The sequence below is a fragment of the Hylobates moloch genome, unplaced genomic scaffold (genome assembly GCF_009828535.3).
Source record: "Hylobates moloch isolate HMO894 unplaced genomic scaffold, HMol_V3 SCAFFOLD_7, whole genome shotgun sequence".
Lineage (NCBI taxonomy): Eukaryota > Metazoa > Chordata > Mammalia > Primates > Hylobatidae > Hylobates > Hylobates moloch.
Genome location: NW_026652282.1, coordinates 70603298 through 70621752, shown reverse-complemented (window position 1 = coordinate 70621752; position 18455 = coordinate 70603298). Strand labels below are relative to the sequence as shown.

Genomic DNA, 18455 nt, shown 5'->3' with positions numbered 1-18455 from the left:
ATATATATATATATATATATATATATAAAACAATATAAATAAACGTGTTGGCTGAAGAGTAAACTGTTTGTACTTAATAACTATTTCCTAATTATTTATGTGCCCAAATATGAGACAATAAGTTTTTCCCCAAAATCATCTTTAGAAAAAATATCCTAGTCCTTATGAAATCTCACATTTACTGGTTGCTCTTAGAGTCAGTATATTTTGAACAAAAACAAAACAAAAAAAAAACCTAACAATTTGGGGAAGATACATTAATTTGAAATGATCTCAGTGGTGATTTTGTATTTTATAGAGGTTACCTGACAGAATCAACCAAAAGAAAAATCAAAGAAATTTAGTATGAATTCAGTAATTTTTTTCTAAGGGTAGGATCTCAATACTAAGCTGTTGAATACCATTATAAAGAAACTGTTTAGGGATCACGTATAGCATAATATGGAGAGTCAGTTATGGAGTTTGCCAACTTTTATCAGACGGATTTAAAAAAAACTGTCCTACTCTTATGCAGATTGGTACATGTGGCTTGAAATGAAATTTCTGCTGAGAGCATCATACAGAAGATCAGAGACTGCTGTATCGCAAAAGAATTTAGATGTTTGGAAAGGAGGGTGATGTAGTCCAGAAAATTGTATTCAGTTAGCTAAGACTTATTAAGCATTTATCATGTGCCAAGCACCATTGCATTGATTGATTGACTTAATCAATGTGCATGACTTAATCAGTATACGTGACTCAAAAAGTGCCTCTCATGATGACAAAGACACTGATATTGAAGATGCAGTGAAAATTCAGTTTGAATATTGTTGCATGAAATGAGTATAGAGAAACAAGCAATATTTGTAAAGTAGCATTTCATATAATAATTCAAACTGTGTAAGTCAAGAGAGTAAATAAGTAGATATTTAACTGTTTAGTCTGTGTGCTTAAATATTCATGTATTTACTTTGATCAGAAACTCTTTTTTGCACCTTATTTTTGGGAAGTGTATGTGAGGGTCACCTTATATTTAGGCATATTTAGTACTTCCATGAGAAAATGTAGTGTAGATTCTCAAAACAAAAATAACAAAATATACCCCAATAGTCTGAATGGAAATTTAAAAAAATAAATTTGGTAATGTTTAATATTTATTCAAATAAAAATGTTTTTCTTGAAGCTTATTTTAATGATTGTTTTACTCCAGGATCTTCACCCTGCCACTGTCTTTGTCTCTCCACTCCCTTTCCCTGGTCCACAGTTCTTTTCTTAGGCTGGTAACCTCATGTCTACACATTCAAAAATCTTGTATTTCACCTTCTCTTCTACTTATGTTTGGATGTTTAGTACTATCTAATATTATACTTGATAATAAGAGCTGTATGTCACTACTTTTCTTCAGTTTAAAATGTTAAACTCAGGACAACAAAGCCTTTTAAAAATATTTATTGCCTTTATGACATTTGTAAGTTTAAAAGTTTTCTGAGATGAATTTACTTAAAAGATATTGTAATTCTATTTTCCTACTAGTTCCTTCAGTATGTATAATACAATTTCAAAAAGTTTTCTCTCAGAAAGATGTGTATTAAACAGCTTAAGATTTTAAACAGATTAAAAATTGATCCTTGACATTTGAAAAAGGTGTATCTTGACACCTTCAAAAATACTCTGTATTCAAATACTCCATAAAATATAATGAGGAATTACTGAACATTTTAACGGACCACTTTCAACCCTTAGTCAGAGTTTACATACTTTAGTACACATTCTTGTTTTTTATTGTCTTTCTTGTTTTATAAGGTATTCAGTGACTAATTATTATAAAGCCCTTAGTTATACTGGGCTGAATATTTTTCGGAAGTACTTTTATATGTAATCAAAATTTGATATGACTAGCAACCAATCTTCAGAGATCTGAAAATAAATAGAATGAAATTATTTTGACTCTGCTGTTTTGACCAAAAAATGTTAAAAAAAAAACCCTGTTTTTATTAATAAGTAATGTATATAACAGATTTACTTGATTCTCAGCAGATAGAGGGTTAGTTGTCCTAGTTCTTAAGCAATGTCTAAACAGCCATGTCTGAATGACTTTTTCAGAATTTCATATACCCTGATAGAAATCTGTAAATCAGATCTAGTTTTTGGTAGTATAGATTTTACACATTGTTTTTCTCTCCTTCCTTTGAAGTTGAAACACTTGTTGGACTTTCTTTGGTGACTCTGAGGTGATAGCCTTTGAGTTTTGGTAAGAAGAAATAAGCATGAATTTAGACAAGATGTAAATTTTCTCAGAAAATTACATGTTTCACACTGCCCACTTTGATTAAAACTTCTTATCTGCATTTTGTTTAGGAAAACAGTGACATTGTAAATGACAGTCCAGTGTGGCAAGACCAGATCCTTGAAAATGAAGAAGCCATTGCTCTTAGCAGGAAGGACAAAACTATTCAACATGTGGAAGTATTTTGTTATGCCAGGTATGAAAAGTATTTACTGCAGGTAAACTAAGTTAATGACTTTTTCACTCTTCTTCAGAAGAAGCCAACAACAAAGATTTATGTGGCACTGGTTGCTACAAGTCACATTAATATGCTGGTTTTGCCTGTTTTTAAATGGAACTTTCAGTTTTCTGTGTTTAGGTAATAATGATAACATCTTACCTTAATGCCTCCAAATTTACCAAGCTGTTTTAAATATATTATCTCATTTGATCATTAAAACAATTCTGTGCTAGGGTAGGGCAGATAGTAGTATTAATAGTTGGATTTTTTACAGAATCCTCAATGGAACTTAAGGAGATTGAGTAGTTGCAGAAGGTCACATGGCTTGGTAAATGGCAGGGCCACACTTAAGCTCCAGAGTGGTAGAGCTCAAGATTAAATTCCAGAGTTTTTCCTACTGCTCCAGTGTTCTTCCAAGAAAGTATCATCTTTCTTAGATAATACTCAGTGTAGCAAAATGGAAGATTATAATTTTTGAATAAATAAATTTTGTGGGCATAATATTTGGGTACATATTTTGGTAAATTAGGATAGAACAGTGGAAAGTAATAATGTTTTAAGTATCTCCCTCTGAGTGAGAGATTCACTGTTTAAAAACAATTGGATTAGTTTACTTTTTTCAAATGATATATGATTGACAGGTTGAAAGGTAATAATCACATAGTTAAGCCATTCAAGTAGTTATAAAGTCCAGAGGCTTAGAATATCAGTCTGCCAGGCACTTTAATAGTAATTAAAACTTAAAATTCAATATATCAGAGATTCTTCAGGATACGCTTTGTCATCTTACATATCATTGTTGTGGCAGAGTGTTAAGCATGAGCCTGTGAAAAGTTTGGTAACATGTGCTTGACTTCTTAGCCTATGTTCATATCTTTCATGTAAGTAGCATTCTTTCCCCATAATATATAGTCTGTGTTCTGTGATTTTCTTTTTTTTTTTTTTTTTTTTTGAGATTGAGTCTTGCTCTGTCACCCAGGCTGGAGTGCAGTGGCGCAATCTCGGCTCACTGCAAGCTCCGCCTCCCAGGTTCACGCCATTCTCCTGCCTCAGCCTCTCCGAGTAGCTGGGACTACAGGCGCCCGCCACCACGCCTGGCTAATTTTTTGTATTTTTAGTAGAGACGGGGTTTCACCGTGGTCTCGATCCCCTGACCTCGTGATCCGCCCGCCTCGGCCTCCCAAAGTGCTGGGATTACAAGCGTGAGCCACCGCGCCCAGCCTGTTCTGTGATTTTCTGTAAAAGCACAGCCTTTGAAATGTCTGGTATAGATTATAATTTGTATAATGCTAAATGCCATTTGGTATGAAAAGGTACAGCTCACTAGATATTGTTCAGAGCCAGTGCTGAAAGATTTAAAACAGAAGATGATTTCAACTGAAAAGACATATGCTTTAATGAAATGAGGAATAAATATTTGGTAACTTTCTCGTGTGCTTTTGTGTGCCCATGAATATTACTTGACTACGATATAGTGACAGTCACACTGGCCTTCTGAGAGGTATTATACTTTAGTTACTTCAAGGCCACGGATGATTTTTTATGATAATTGAGGTTAATAGTTTCTAATGGCCGAGTTGATACATTTTGAGTGCAAAGAAAATTATCTCATTTTCAGTTCCTGATCTCTTCAGTTTCATTTGTATAACTCCTCAAAGTGAGAAACTAAATGGTTGTTGGTGGAAGGTTTGTTTGAAGACAATGAAATATAACTCTGTTATATGTTCCTCTTGCCAGTTAGAGCGTGGAGCATAAAGTGAACTGGGATAATGTTTTATATGTCTTAATTCACTTGGAAAAGTTAGCTGGTTATTAATGTCATAGTAGTAAGCAGGAAAAGCCTTGAGAACATCAGGAAAGTAGAGAAAGTACAGAAAATCCATTTGTAAGGGCTATCTATAGTAAGTGCTGGCAACATGGGTAAATAGGACTAAAAATATCTCACTTAGCCCCAACAAGACTGGCATCCTTAATCTTTTGGATCATGTTCACAAACTTGAAATTATATGAAAGGGGCAAGGGCCAAAATAGTTGTCACACAGTTTTACATTATACAGGAGGTTATCATCAGCACTCACTGACTTAAAAGCCTTATTTATTTAATACATATTTCTGACAACCTCATTTTCTTTCTGTGTGTGTGTGTGTGTGTGTGTGTGTGTGTGTGTGTGTGTTTTCCCCCTAGCATTGTAGTTTAAAGCAGCAAATAGGAAAGGGGTATCTGCTAGAGGCAAGCAAACTGAGAACCACATGGAGACTAGGGTTATAGTCCTTAACTTGCTATGTGATACTAAGCAAGAGATGTCTCTATTTTGAGTCTATGTTTTGCCATTAATAAAACATGTTTGGAAGGGTTTGGGCTAGGCGATCTCAGAAGTCTCTCTGGGCTCTAACATGCTACTATTTTTTTTTTTTTTTGAGACGGAATCTCACTCTGCTACCCAAGCTGGAGTGCGGTGGTGCGCGGTCTCTGCTCACTGCAAGCTCCGCCTCCCAGGTTCACGCCATTCTCCTGCCTCAGCCTCCCAAGTAGCTGGGACTGCAGGCGCCTGCCACCACATCTGGCTATTTTTTTGTATTTTTAGTAGAGACGGGGTTTCACCGTGTTAGGCAGGATGGTCTCGGTCTCCTGACCTCGTGATCCACCTGCCTTGGCCTCACAAAGTGCTGGGATTACAGGCGTGAGCCACTGCGCCCGGCTCTAACATGCTACTATTTTAAGTGCTACTTGGTAGAATAATAAAGGAGAAGACAGCATTGGCAAACTGAAAGCAGACTTTGGGCCATTTAGTGTATGGGTAAGTGGCTTTTCATATCAGAAGATCCCTCAAGGCCGTCACTGTATTATAGTACAGTATAACAGTTGATGATCACAGTTGTATCCCAGTGTCTTCAGGCAAAAGTTAAATAATGTTCTTTATCCGCCACTTGAAAAAGTAGAGGATTTGAAGTACGTTTTAGAAAGATGAGTATTAAAAACGATTAGAATAAAAATTGTACCCTTCTAAGAGACGAGGTTTTGTTATCTAGAAAATTCTCTTATTTCCTCTTAAGTAAGAGTATCACTATATAGTAGATCTTTAACATTCTTAAAGGATACATTGCAAAATCTTCATGGATACCCGTTTGTAAATAATGAAAAATATGGCACAGGTTTCTGGCTTTTTGTCATTGCTTTTTGAAACATATGTCTTAGTGATGCTAATGTTATGGAGTTTGTGTGTATTTAGTTCCATACAATTTTATCCCATTTGTGGGTTCATGTATTCACTATCACAGTCAAGTTACGGAGCAGAACAGTTCTATTACCACAAGGACCCCTACTATTATTTTTCTGTAAGCACGTCTGATCTACTTCTTACTCACCCCTACCATTCATAACTCTTGACAATCACTAATCTGTTTTCCAGCTCTATAATCTTGTCATTTTAAGAATGTTATGTAAATGGAACTGTATAGTATGTAATGTTTTGGCATGGGCTTTTTTTTACGCAGCATAATTCCCTGGAGATTCATCCAGGTCGTTGTGTACATCAGTAGTTTGTTCATTTTTCATCACTGAATAGTATTCCACAGTAATGGGTTTACCACAGTTTGTTTAATCATTCACCCGTTGGAAAACATCTGACTTTCTAGTTTTTGCTATTATAAATAAAGCTGTTACGCAATTTCGTGCGTTGGTTTTAATGTGTCTTTCTCTGGGATAAATACCCAAGTGTATAATTGCTGGGTCATATGGTAATTGCATATTTAGTTTTAAAAGAAACTGCAGAGCTATTTCAGAGGAGCTGAAATACTATTTTACATTCCCACCAGAAATGTGTAAGTAATCCAATTTCTCCACATGCCTTAATTTGGTGTTGTCACTTTCTTATTTTAGCCATTTTGATGGCTCATTTTGAATATTTTTTCATGTTCTCTTATTTGCTATCCATATACCATTTTTGGTGAAGTGTCTGTTCATGTTTTTTGCTTGTTTTTAAAATTGGAGTAGTTTTTTACTGTTGAGTTTTCAGAGTTAAAAAAAAATCCATTCTAAATATGTGTCCTTTGTCAGATATGTGGTTGGAGAATATTTTCCCCAAGTCTCTAGCTTGTTTTTTCATCCTCTTTAAATAGGATATTTTGCAGAGCAAATATTTTTAATCTTGATGAGGTCTAATTTATCAGTTATTATTATTTTGATTATTTTGGTGTGAAGTCTAAGAACTTTTTGCCTACATATAGGTATAGATTTTCTCTTTTTTTTTAAATTATAGTTTTATGTTGTACATTTAGGTCCATGTTCTTTTTTGTTTTTCCATCTAAGCATATCCAGTTGCTTCAACACCATTTATTGAAAAGGCTATTCTTCCTCCATTGAATTACTTTTATACCTTTGTCAAAAATCGGTTGATTGTACTTGGATGGGTCTATTTTGAGGTTCTTTATTCTGTTCAATCTATATGTTTTTTCCTCCACCAGTACCACATTATCTTTATTACTGAAGCTATGTGATAGGCTTTACTATCAGGTAAATTCCCCCCAATTTATTTTTCTTTGTCAAGATTGTTTTAGATATTCTAGAGTTTGTGCCTTTCCATATAAATGTTTAAATAAGCTTGTCTGTATCTAAAGAAAAATCTTGCTGAGATTTTGATAACAATTGCTTTAATACTATAGATTAGTTTGGGAGGATTGACCTCTTTATTATTTTGAGTCTTCCAATCTATGAACATGGTATGTCTCTCTACTTATGAAGCTCATCTTTGATTTTCTTCAATAGAATTTTGTAATTTTCAGCATACTGATCCTGTACATGTTTTATTAATTGCATACCTAAATATTTAATTTTCTTTGGAACAATTATAAATGGTATTGTCTTTTTAATTTTGGTTTTCACATATTCATTGCTACTATCTAGCAATGCACTTGCCTTTTATGTTTTGATTTTGGATATTTCTTGAAATCTTGCTGAATTTACTTCCCAGTTCTAGAAGCTTTTTTGTAGATTGCTTGGGATTTTCTACCTAGATAATTTTGTGTTCAGTAAAGAGGAAAAGTTTTATGCCTTTCTTTTCACGGGCTGCTTTTTTGTTTGTTGGTTTGGTTTTGTATTTAAGAATCTATTTTCTGTTGTGAGTCATGTGTTTTCCCTCCACAGCCATATGGCACAGGTTAATTGTGTTTTCTACTTATCCTTAGGCTCACTTAATAAGCCCTACTTTGTTCTTTTTTCCCAGAAAGGAAGTTCTCATCACTTCCTGAGGACATTTTAATTATACACTAATGCTGGGCAATCATTTGATGTCTCTCATTTGCTGAATATATTGTTCTTGCACATGGTGTCTCAGCATATGCAATTCAAATCCATAATCTGGCCAAATGACAAATTACCAAAAGTACTACCCTTAAATGATCGTTCATGCCAAGAGTTTACTGTATTTGCTTGTATCAAGCAAGTAAATAGATATAAGTCAAACTTGAATCATTGGTGCACTATATATGTGGGATATTGTTTTAAATGTTTTTGTAAATTTCTAAAACATCATGTAAAAATGACTTTATAATGATATGAAGGCTAAAATATTATGACCTGTCTTGTCACTTTAGACCAGATGACTTAGCTTATTTATAGAGTTGGTGTATATTAGGGTAGAATCTGTGGTTTGATTTCTTTCTTTCTTTCTTTCTTTTTTTGTTGAGACAGAGTCTCACTCTGTCACTATGCTGGAGTGCAGTGGCACGATCTTGGCTCATTGCAACCTCTGCCTCCTGGGTTCAAGCGATTCTCCTGCCTCAGCCTCCCGAGTAGCTGGGACTACAAGCACGTGCCACCATGCCCAGCTAATTTTTCTATTTTTAGTAGAGACGGAATTTCACCATGTTGGCCAAGATGGTTTCGATCTCTTGACCTCATGATCTGCCCGCCTTGGCCTCCCAAAGTGCTGGGATTACAGGCATGAGCCACCGCGCCCGGCCTATGGTTTGATTTTCATATATGCCACTTGATTATTTAACATTAAGGAAGAGTAAAATGTATATTTCTTGGTCATAAACAATGTTATAGCCATACTGATAGCCTTCTAATATTTTATCTTTGATTGCAAGGAGGATTGGGCGAGAATTCAAATGGATTAGTGCGAACCCATTACCACTGCCTGGAAAATACCTCAAAGTATTTGGGCAATATAATTCTAATATATGTATTCTAATATAAATATATAGGGTGTATTCATATATTATGTATTCTAATATAAATATATAGGATAGTTATTTTTTGATTACCATGACTTATTTAAAAAAATTCTGAAGTATTATTCAACTTAAAGGTTTTCATGATCATTTCAACATTAAATTTAATACGTTGGATATTGCAAAACAGGCTAAATACTAAAATGTAAATTGTAGTAATTATTCTATCATAGGCTAGGTTCAAGCATCATAGACTGTAAAGAACTATCCAGATTGTTTTATCAGAGCTTTGTTTTCCTGATTCTTCCTTACAATAAGTGGGCTACTTAATATTTTGGACCTAAAATATTTTTGCTATACAAAGATTGTTTTTCATTGAAGTGATTTTTTGTGATTACACAATCGAGTTACGGAAGGGAAATGAAAAAGGACTAGCGTTTATTGGATATTATCTTTGTAACAACTGCTGTAACCTGTTGCTTTACATATTAATTTCATTTATTCTCTGCAACAGTCATGTGCATGAGCTATGTATAGGTACATCTTACTGGCAAACAGAAGCTCAAGGAATGCTAGAGATAGCAGAGCCAAATTTGAACTTGTGTTTTTCTAACTCAAAAACCTGTACTATTTCCATTGTATCATGTTGTATTTCAGTCATCAGGTAAACACATGTATGCACATCAAGGGAACCAACCGTTCCACCACGTGAATAAAGTATTTCCTTTGTGAAGACTAGCACCTAAGAAAGTGCATTTACTTCTTTAATTTACTGGAATACTATATAGTATTGTAATGTAGTTTTGTCTATAATGAAAAATTAAAGTCCCTAACTCCCAGTGTTAGGAAGCTATGGGAAGAATCCAGTATTCTTTAGTTGTTGAGACCAGTTTATATGCCATGGGATTTTTTAAATTGATACATAATAATTGTATATATTCATGGGATACAATATGTTTTGATACATATAAACATTGTGGAATGATCAAATGATCAAATCAGGCTAATTAGCATATCCATCACCTTAAACCTTTATTATTTTTTGTGAGAACATTCAGAATCATCTCTTCTAGCTATTTGAAATATACAATGCATTATTGTTAGCTATACTCACCTTACTGTGTGATAGAGACCAGAATGTATTCCTCCTACCTAACTGTAACATTATACCCATTGACCAACCTCTCCTCATCTTCCCCTCCCTCCTGTTCTCCCCAGTCTCTGGTAACCACTATCAAGTTTTTTAGATTTCACATATGAGTGAGATCATTCAGTATTTTTCTTTCTGTTCTCAGCTTATTTCACTTAATGTAATGTTCTCCAGGCTCATCCATGTTGCCACAAATGACACGATTTAATTTTTTTCTGGCTGTGTAGTATTCTATTGTGTATATATGCCACGTTTTTGTTATTCATTTGTTGATGGGCATTTAAGTTGATTCCATATTTTGGCAATTGTGAATAGTGCTCCAATAAACATGGGAGTGCAGATGTCTCTTCAACCTACTGATTTCATTTCCTTTGGCTGTATACCCAGTAGTGAGGATGAAGATTGCTGGATCATATGATAGATTTATTTTTAATTTTTTGAGGAACCTCTATACAGTTTTCCATAATGGCTGTACTGATTTGCATTCCTACCAACAGTGTATGAGAGTTCTTCTTTCTTACCATGTAGTAGTTTCATAGTTTATGTGGGGAAATAAAAGTAGCTATTGTTTCTGGTTTTAGATCTTGAACAGACTATAAAAAGGTGCAATATATTAATTCACACTTAAGTCACACAAACTCAAGTTATTCTTAGGTAAAATATTGTTGCTTGTTAATTGCATAAAGTCATCTAGTTTCTTTAGTGAGAAGAGATTTTATCTTTCTAAAATATTAACAATAACTTTATACATTTTCTGCATTTTACTGAACATTGTTTCCCTTTTTCTGGTATAATATTAAAGCAGGATGAAAACTTATTTGTTACCTTCAAATGAACCAACTCTAATGTATTCATACCAAAAATAAAGATTTTTTTGCAATAGGAATCTAAAATTCTACTGATTTATTTTGAATTCGTAAATTTCCACTTAAAAATTATACAATCAACAGGAGCTTCTTGAACACTAATACTTCTAATTTGGATGAAAGGAATACAAATAAAATGTAAAATCACCTGTAATTTTTACACTTTAGAGGAAATTACTCATCACTGTCTACAGTTAAGTGTGTTTTAGGCCAGAATTGAAACACTGCCCAACTAAATGTGGTTTAAACAAGTCCATAGGTAAGTGGGTGGGTGGGTAGGTAGAGGATTTGTAATTGTGCTGCTTCAGCCCATCAGAGCCCTGGGGCAGCACTCCACACTTCTCTTAGCCTTCCATTTGGAGTTACAAGATGTTTGCCAGGATTTCAAAGAGGTTCTCACATAACAAAAAAACCTCTAAACATGAGGAAAAGGGGGAAGAGGTTTTCTTAACATGTTTATGCTTTTTTATTTTACTGGAAAGTCTTCAACAAGGGCCCCCAGCAGACTCATCATTATCTTATTGGCTAAAACTGGATAATGTACTCACTTCTAAATCAATCACCAGCAAAGGGAGGTAAAATTATCATAATTGGTTTTGATCTGTCATGATCCATCCCCAAGGACTGAGCAGCTTCTCTCTAATATTGGAACAAAATTGGAGCTCCTGAAGCAAGGAGAAAAGGGTATTTGTTGTTGAGTAGACAACCAACAGTCCTGCTGTACACCATTTTATGAAGTTTTGTTCTTGGGTAAACATGACAAGAGGTTGATATTTCACCTGTATTCTATAGTATGTGTTAACGTTTTAGGTTGGTAACAAACTGGGAAATATATATCTACCAATGTATCATATTGCAGCAATTCAAAATTGATTTCACTTTTTATATTGCTATTTTGTAGAACAACAATTTCTGAATAGTCTGATTTTTGTAATTCTTATGAATAGCCATTAAACATTTATTTTCGGAATAAACAGCTGGGTAGCAGTATAATATATACTGTGAAAATCAGAACTAAATGGCCTTAGAACAAAGTATAAACATCAAAGTAAAAGAATACAATGTCTGCAGCAAGTTGTATTGGGTAAGAAAAGGTGCAAATGGCTGAAAAATAAATGGTGAACACCTGTGCTGCATAAATTAAACACCTGTTTCTCAGTTTTTCATTTGATTCCTCTAAAAGGCTGTTACAAGGTATTCATAAGACACATTTACTTTGAGGTGTTTCTTTGTTATTACTATTAATTGGGAAGCAGTACTAGATGATACCAGAATTTATACCTCCAAACTCTCAGAGTAATATATGAATTTTGGCAATTAGTGAAAAATGCACTTACAAAAAGCAGTGTTAAGCAGTTTTTATTAAGAAAAATTGCTCACACTTGTAATCCCAGCAGTTTGGGAGGCTGAGGCGGGCGGATCACGAGGTCAGGAGATCGAGACCACGGTGAAACCCCATCTCTACTAAAAATACAAAAAATTAGCTGGGTGTGGTGGTGGGCGCCTGTAGTCCCAGCTACTCGGAGAGGCTGAGGCAGGAGAATGGCGTGAACCCGGGAGGCAGAGCTTGCAGTGAGCCGAGATTGAGCCACTGCACCCCAGCCTGGGTGAAAAAGCGAGACTCCATCTCAAAAAAAAAAAAATAAAAATTATCTCAAAAATATTATTATATTATAAATGACCTTTGGAATTAAAGCTAGCAATGTAAATGACACTAAATTTAATTTGTGAAATCAATTTTGATAGTGAACATTTTTATAAGAACTAATGATGCAGATTGTTTTCCTTTATCAACAGTCTGCAGCTTAAGATGGTTCGACTTAATGATTTTTCAACTTTGTAATGGTTTTATTGGGGTATTCAATGCATTTTGTCTAACTATATTGGGTTTATCAGGACGTAACCCCGTCATAAGTCAAGGAGCACCTGTGTATGTTAAAAATCATTGTAATATCTTAGAACTCCAAGGTTCATTTGAAGGCTTATAATGCAGCTACGTTGTTTTGTAATTGGTAAATGTGTTTTTATAGTTTTATAGTTTTATAGTAATTTAAAACTTAAATTAATAGAATTGAACTATTACTGGATTCTGAGGTTTTCTCTGAAAGGTTGAATATCTTTTTAAGGAAATGTCTTTTACCATAGTATAAAGTTTTAAATTTGGGGGAAGATAACCCTTTTAGATGAACAGAATTTTGCTTTCTGAGGATGTAAGTGGAGTTTTAAGGGCTTTTGGGTGTCTTTATATTTTCTCATTAGGTATTAACTTCAACCTTGGCAGAACTCCAAAAATACTGTGGTTGCTTTTAATGGAAAGTGAGGACAGTGTCGTGTTTTTATTGCTCGCGTTTTCCGTCGTTCTAGGAATCTCACTGAATTACAATGTTGAGAACATTAAAACGATAGTTTATTGATGCAGAAAAAATTTCTGAAGAATAATTTCTTCTCTTCGCTTATACCTTTAATTAAGTATTTTGACTTATATCTTCCAGGTTGTCCAGTGCTGGTTAATGTATTTCATTCACTCTATAAGGCCCCCATCACAGAATGTAATAGAGAACCACTGACTAGATTATTTGCTATGCTCAGTTTTCACAGTGTCATCATCATAGTCTGTAATAAGAGAAGTTGCCATATTCTGTCTTATCTGTAAAGTGTAATTAATTATCCTTTCATTTCTTAAAATTAAAGGCATGGAACTTTTGCTTTAAGAGTTAGGCATGGAACTTTTACTGAAAAAAAAAATTAGGCATGGAACTTTTGCTGAAAATTGTCCCCTTAGATCCCTCATGGAACACACTTTAGTTTTGTTGGTTTTCAAAATAATAAAAGTGAATACGGAGTGTGAACAATTCTGTAGAAAATATATAAATCACCTTTCATATTATCACTCTTCATTCTTAATGCTGTTAATAGCGATGCTATCATATGCTTATATGGCCAATGAGCTTTCATCATGTGAATGCAGAAAACCTAGGTATACAGGTTTTGAGTTGACTGTTGAGCTGTGGACAGTTTAACAATATCTTATTTTTGATTAGGTTTTTTTTTTTTTTTTAGACGGAGTTTTGCTCTTGTTGCCCAGGCTGGAGTGCAATGGTACGATCTTGGCTCACTGCTACCTCTGCCTCCCGGGTTCAAGCGATTCTCTGGCCTCAGCCTCCCAGGTAGCTGAGATTACAGGTGCCCACCACCACGCCCAGCTAATTTTTGTATTTTAGTAGAGACTGGGTTTCACCATGTTGGTCAGGCTGGTCTTGAACTCTTGACCTCAAGTGATCCACCCACCTCAGCCTACCACAGTGCTGGGATTACAGGTGTGAGCCATTGTGCTCGGCCTGATTAGTATCTTATATTTGATTAACCTTTTAGAGTTTATAAACTACTTTTCATGTATGTTAGCTTTCTTATCTCACAACAGTTTCACAAAAGGTAAGGCAGATGGACTGATCCCCATTTTATATGTGGTGAATCAGAGAGATTAAATGACTTGCCGAGTATTTCCTAAGTGATGAATCTAGGATAGAACGTGGGTGTTTTCCTCACTTTGGTTTCCTAGATCTCAAAATATTCATGTAACATTAATGATATCAATTTGTTTTTTCATTAGATTTTATTAGAATTACTGTAACAGTAAATATGGCATTTTATTTCTTGACATTTGAGTGTTATTCTTTCATTGTCCCTCTTTTTTTTTTTGTAGTGTTCATTGTGTTATTTTTAATAAGGCACTTTTTTTTTTCACTTAACTCAGACTTTCTAATTCACAATACCGTGTTTTTTTCTTGGCCTTATTTTTTGTGTTTTTTTGCAACAAGTTTGTTTCACATTTGAAACAAAAATAGCCTTTGCACATATAAACCATTATTAATCAAGCATTTATTGGATACCACATCTATAGAGCAGTGTGGTAGGTGTTGTGAGGGGCACAGACGGAGCGGTGCTAAGATATTCCCTCAAGGAATTACAGTATGATTCGGAAGATAAAGGATATACTGGAAAACCAAAGGACTATTAAAAAGGAATGGATAAATACATGCAAGGTAAACTGCATATGTGTATTATGGGAGCATGGTATAATAGAGTGATGAGTGTAATTGGACTAAGGAAGACTAATTGGAAGTTAAATTTAAACTTTTTCTTAAAGTAGTTTGTTAAAGTATGTGATTATGTTTGAGAATGGAAGAATTGTGATATTATGCAGAGTGGGAAGAAAAGGACAGAAGAAACAAATTATATGAACCAAACTGTCATGATTTGACAATTAGAATTGATAAATTCGGAGTTAGAGATGCCATGTTGGAAAGTAGGTGGAGATGAAACCAGAAGATTAGTAAATAAGGAAGGTGGTTTGGTTTAGAGACAGGAAGAGGAAGATGTTTTTGTGGGGTATTTGATATAAGGAAGGGCTGCTGTTAGTTCTTGATCAGTCAACTAGCAGATTTTTACTTGCCAAGACCAATCACATACAAGGCATTGTGCCAGGTATTGAGCAGTGTGGCAACTCAGTGAAAATAGTGGGTTCTGTGGAGGATAAAATATCATACAGAAATTCATAAAGCAGGCAGACCGAATGGGAGCCTGTTCTATAAATCAAGACAATGGTGGACTGAGAATGTTAAGTGCAATAATAAATTTGGAGATGGGGCCTCGACTAGAGTAATAGACATCAGTACTAAAATAGGCAGGAAATTATACAGAAAGGTCCTATTAGATACCACATTGTGATAGGCCAACTTAATCTCTTCAAGGCAGATTTTTTTTCCCTTTATTGAAGGTCTTCTGTCATATCACCAAGTCAGGAATTCCTCAATAATAATCATCTTTGATAACTACCACTGTTGAGTATTTACTGTGTCCCAGGCACTGTGTCAGGCTCTTTGTATGCAGTACTTAATTTAATCTTCAAAACAACCTTGTGAGGTAGGTGGTATTATCTCTGTGTCATAGATGGGTAATTTAGGTGGTCTCAGAGAGGATACATAACTAGTCTAAGTTCAGAGAGCTTACTAGTCATATGGTCAGGGATTGAACCAAGATCTGTTATTCTGAAGACTGTGTGCTTCATCACTGTGGTAATTTGCTTCCAATACAATTCCCCTGTCTGCCTTAAATTCTCAAAAATGTGCATGTGACATGAAATCTTTATATTTTTCAAATCTTAATTTTGTTTCATATTTTACTGAAGCATTAACAGATGAATGTTTAATGTCTGAGTCACATAAGCAAAACATACACTGAACTTGATAAAAGGGGTAAGGGAATAAAAGTTGCTGTGAAAAGTTAAAGCAATATAAAAATGTAGCAGGGTAGAATTATCAAAAGCCTGGTGTTTATTATTATATTTCTTATTAGTCAAGATTTGCATGAAGATGTCGAAGAAGCTGGTGCACTGCAGAAAAATCATGCTCTTGTGACATCTGCAAACTCCACAGAAGCTGCAGATTCTGCCTTCCTGCCTATGGAGCATGAGCCGTTAAGCACTATGAGCTGTGAAATGCTCACAGAACAAACTCCAAGCAGTGGTCCAGAGAATGCGCTAGAAGTAAATGGTGCTGAAGTGACAGGGGAAAAAGAAAACCATTGTGATGATAAAACTTGTGTGCCATCAACTTCAGCAGAAGACCTGAGTGAAAATGTGCCTATAGCAGAAGATACCACAGAGCAACCAAAGAAAAACAGAATTACTTACTCGCAAATTATTAAAGAAGGCAGGAGATTTAATATTGATTTAGTATCAAAGGTAAGTACTAATTTTACCCATCTTTGCATTGAAAACAGTATCTGGGCCCAGAAACCCAGTTTTTGTACTTCTCTGAGATGCAGAACATTTGTTTTGTAAAGAGATAGTAGCCAGATGTTTGTAATTCATTTAAAATATTCCTTAAGTACAAATTAAAAATACATTTAAAGTACTCACATTAAAATGCTTTAATTATGTTTTTAATCTATACCTGAAGAATACTTTTGTACTTGAGCACATAACTACAACCTAATATTCTCTGGACACTATGAATTCTATCAAAAGAAAAATTCCAATGAACCTGTTTAGAAATCCATGTTATTTACAGTCAATTTCCATCAATTCTTTTAGCCTTTATGTATAGTAACTATTTTCACAACTGTATGATGATGAATACGCAGAATAAACCAATGCATTTTTAAAAATCATGTGTTCACATGGACACGGAGGGGAACATCACACACCAGGGCCTGTCGGGGTTGGGGGTTAGGAAAGGGATAGCATTAGGAGAAACACCTATGTAGATGACGGGTATGTAGATGACGGGTTGATGGGTGCAGCAAAATACCGTGGCGTGTGTATACCTGTGTAACAAATCTGCACTTTCTGCACATGTATCCCAGAATTTAAAGTATAATTTAAAAAAAAAGTCTCAAAAAAATCATGTGTTCAGGTTTGAAAACTTCAGAGGAAAATTTAATAGTAATGGAGGCAGGAAGGCTGGGAAGAAAGCTATTTTCTTCAGTTATGTTCCTGAACATAACTAACTTGAACGTTAGTTCACTGTAACTTCACAGGAGGTCCCTCCATCTTAGAAGGGTACAATATTGCTTTCGGTTTATAGGAAGCAAGACTATTTTTAGTGCAAAAGAATAGAAAATCAGTAAGATAAAGGATTATGGCCTTAAAGGGTTACAATACAGGACAGGGTAAAAGTAGAGAAAAACAGAGACTAAATCCTGTAAGTTGAGAGCTAACAGTAAGTAATTGAAAAGAAGTAGGAGAGGATAGTGAATAGCACCAGACTTGCCACAGAACTAGCACAGAACTAGGCTTTTCAATTTAATGTACTTTCTTCAAGTTCCAAGTGAGAGGGGACAGAGAGGGACCAAAACATTTCCCTTGACAAGTTGTTTCTGCAAATCCCATATCCTCATACTCTTGCTCCCTTTGAACTTGATGTCTGAAAATATAAATATCTTTTTACTACCCATTTTTCTTTCTGTCTGTCATGTAGCACTCTGTGTCTGATTTTGCATAGTTGGCTATTGCATTGGTTCTACTTCATACTTCTGTGCTATCTCTCCCACCTTCTCCATCTACTTTGACCCTGTCATGATTTGAAATCTAGCATTTTTTCCACATTACCTTGGCTGTTCATCTGTGGATAGAAATTTAATCCTAGCTCACTAATAACCTTCCTGGTCCCATGAGCAGTACTCTATGAAATAGGTTAAACAAAACATAAAAACTGAACAAGTCAAATAACAAATGGGCTTTGTGTGACAATTCCATTTTGAAGTAGTTACTTGGAATTTGGAATGTTTTACCTAAATAAATGATGATGTAAATGTGGTTAAGAATCAAGATCATTTCATAAAAGTCTGTAACTTTTATGTTAGCTGAAATTTAGTATATATCTTGCAAAGGGAAATGGTAGAAGACGGTGCTGTTTCAATTGTAGGAATTGGAGTTTCATGGGTTCATACATTCTACAAAATAACTAATAATCATTTAATGTACTCATTTTCAAAACCAGAAGTATCTTAATCACATATAACCATAGCAATATGGGAGATTAATTGTCCGTTTTTAAAATGTAAGTCATTTAATACATATTCAGTGCATACTAGATGGAAAGCAATATATTCCATGTTATTGGGGCAATTGGTCACTCCTTAGAAATTTCATCTGTTCTAATAATTGCAGTTAATAAACATCTAAGTTTAGGGTGATTGCCAAATGTCTATCTTAAAGCCCCACCTCTTTTTTTTTATTATTATTATACTTTAAGTTTTAGGGTACATGTGCACAAT

The 18455-nt window shown here is 34.6% G+C and overlaps 1 protein-coding gene across 1 annotated transcript in view; it reads left to right on the top strand.

Annotated features, from left to right (window-relative positions):
• CHM (CHM Rab escort protein) overlaps positions 1-18455 on the top strand; it is a 207683-nt gene that overhangs the window by 68344 nt on the left and 120884 nt on the right. Inside the window, exons 4-5 of the mRNA XM_032756221.2 lie at positions 2338-2462; positions 16032-16419. Of these exons, the coding sequence (XP_032612112.1) occupies positions 2338-2462; positions 16032-16419 (513 nt within the window). The remainder of the gene's footprint in view (positions 1-2337; positions 2463-16031; positions 16420-18455) is intronic.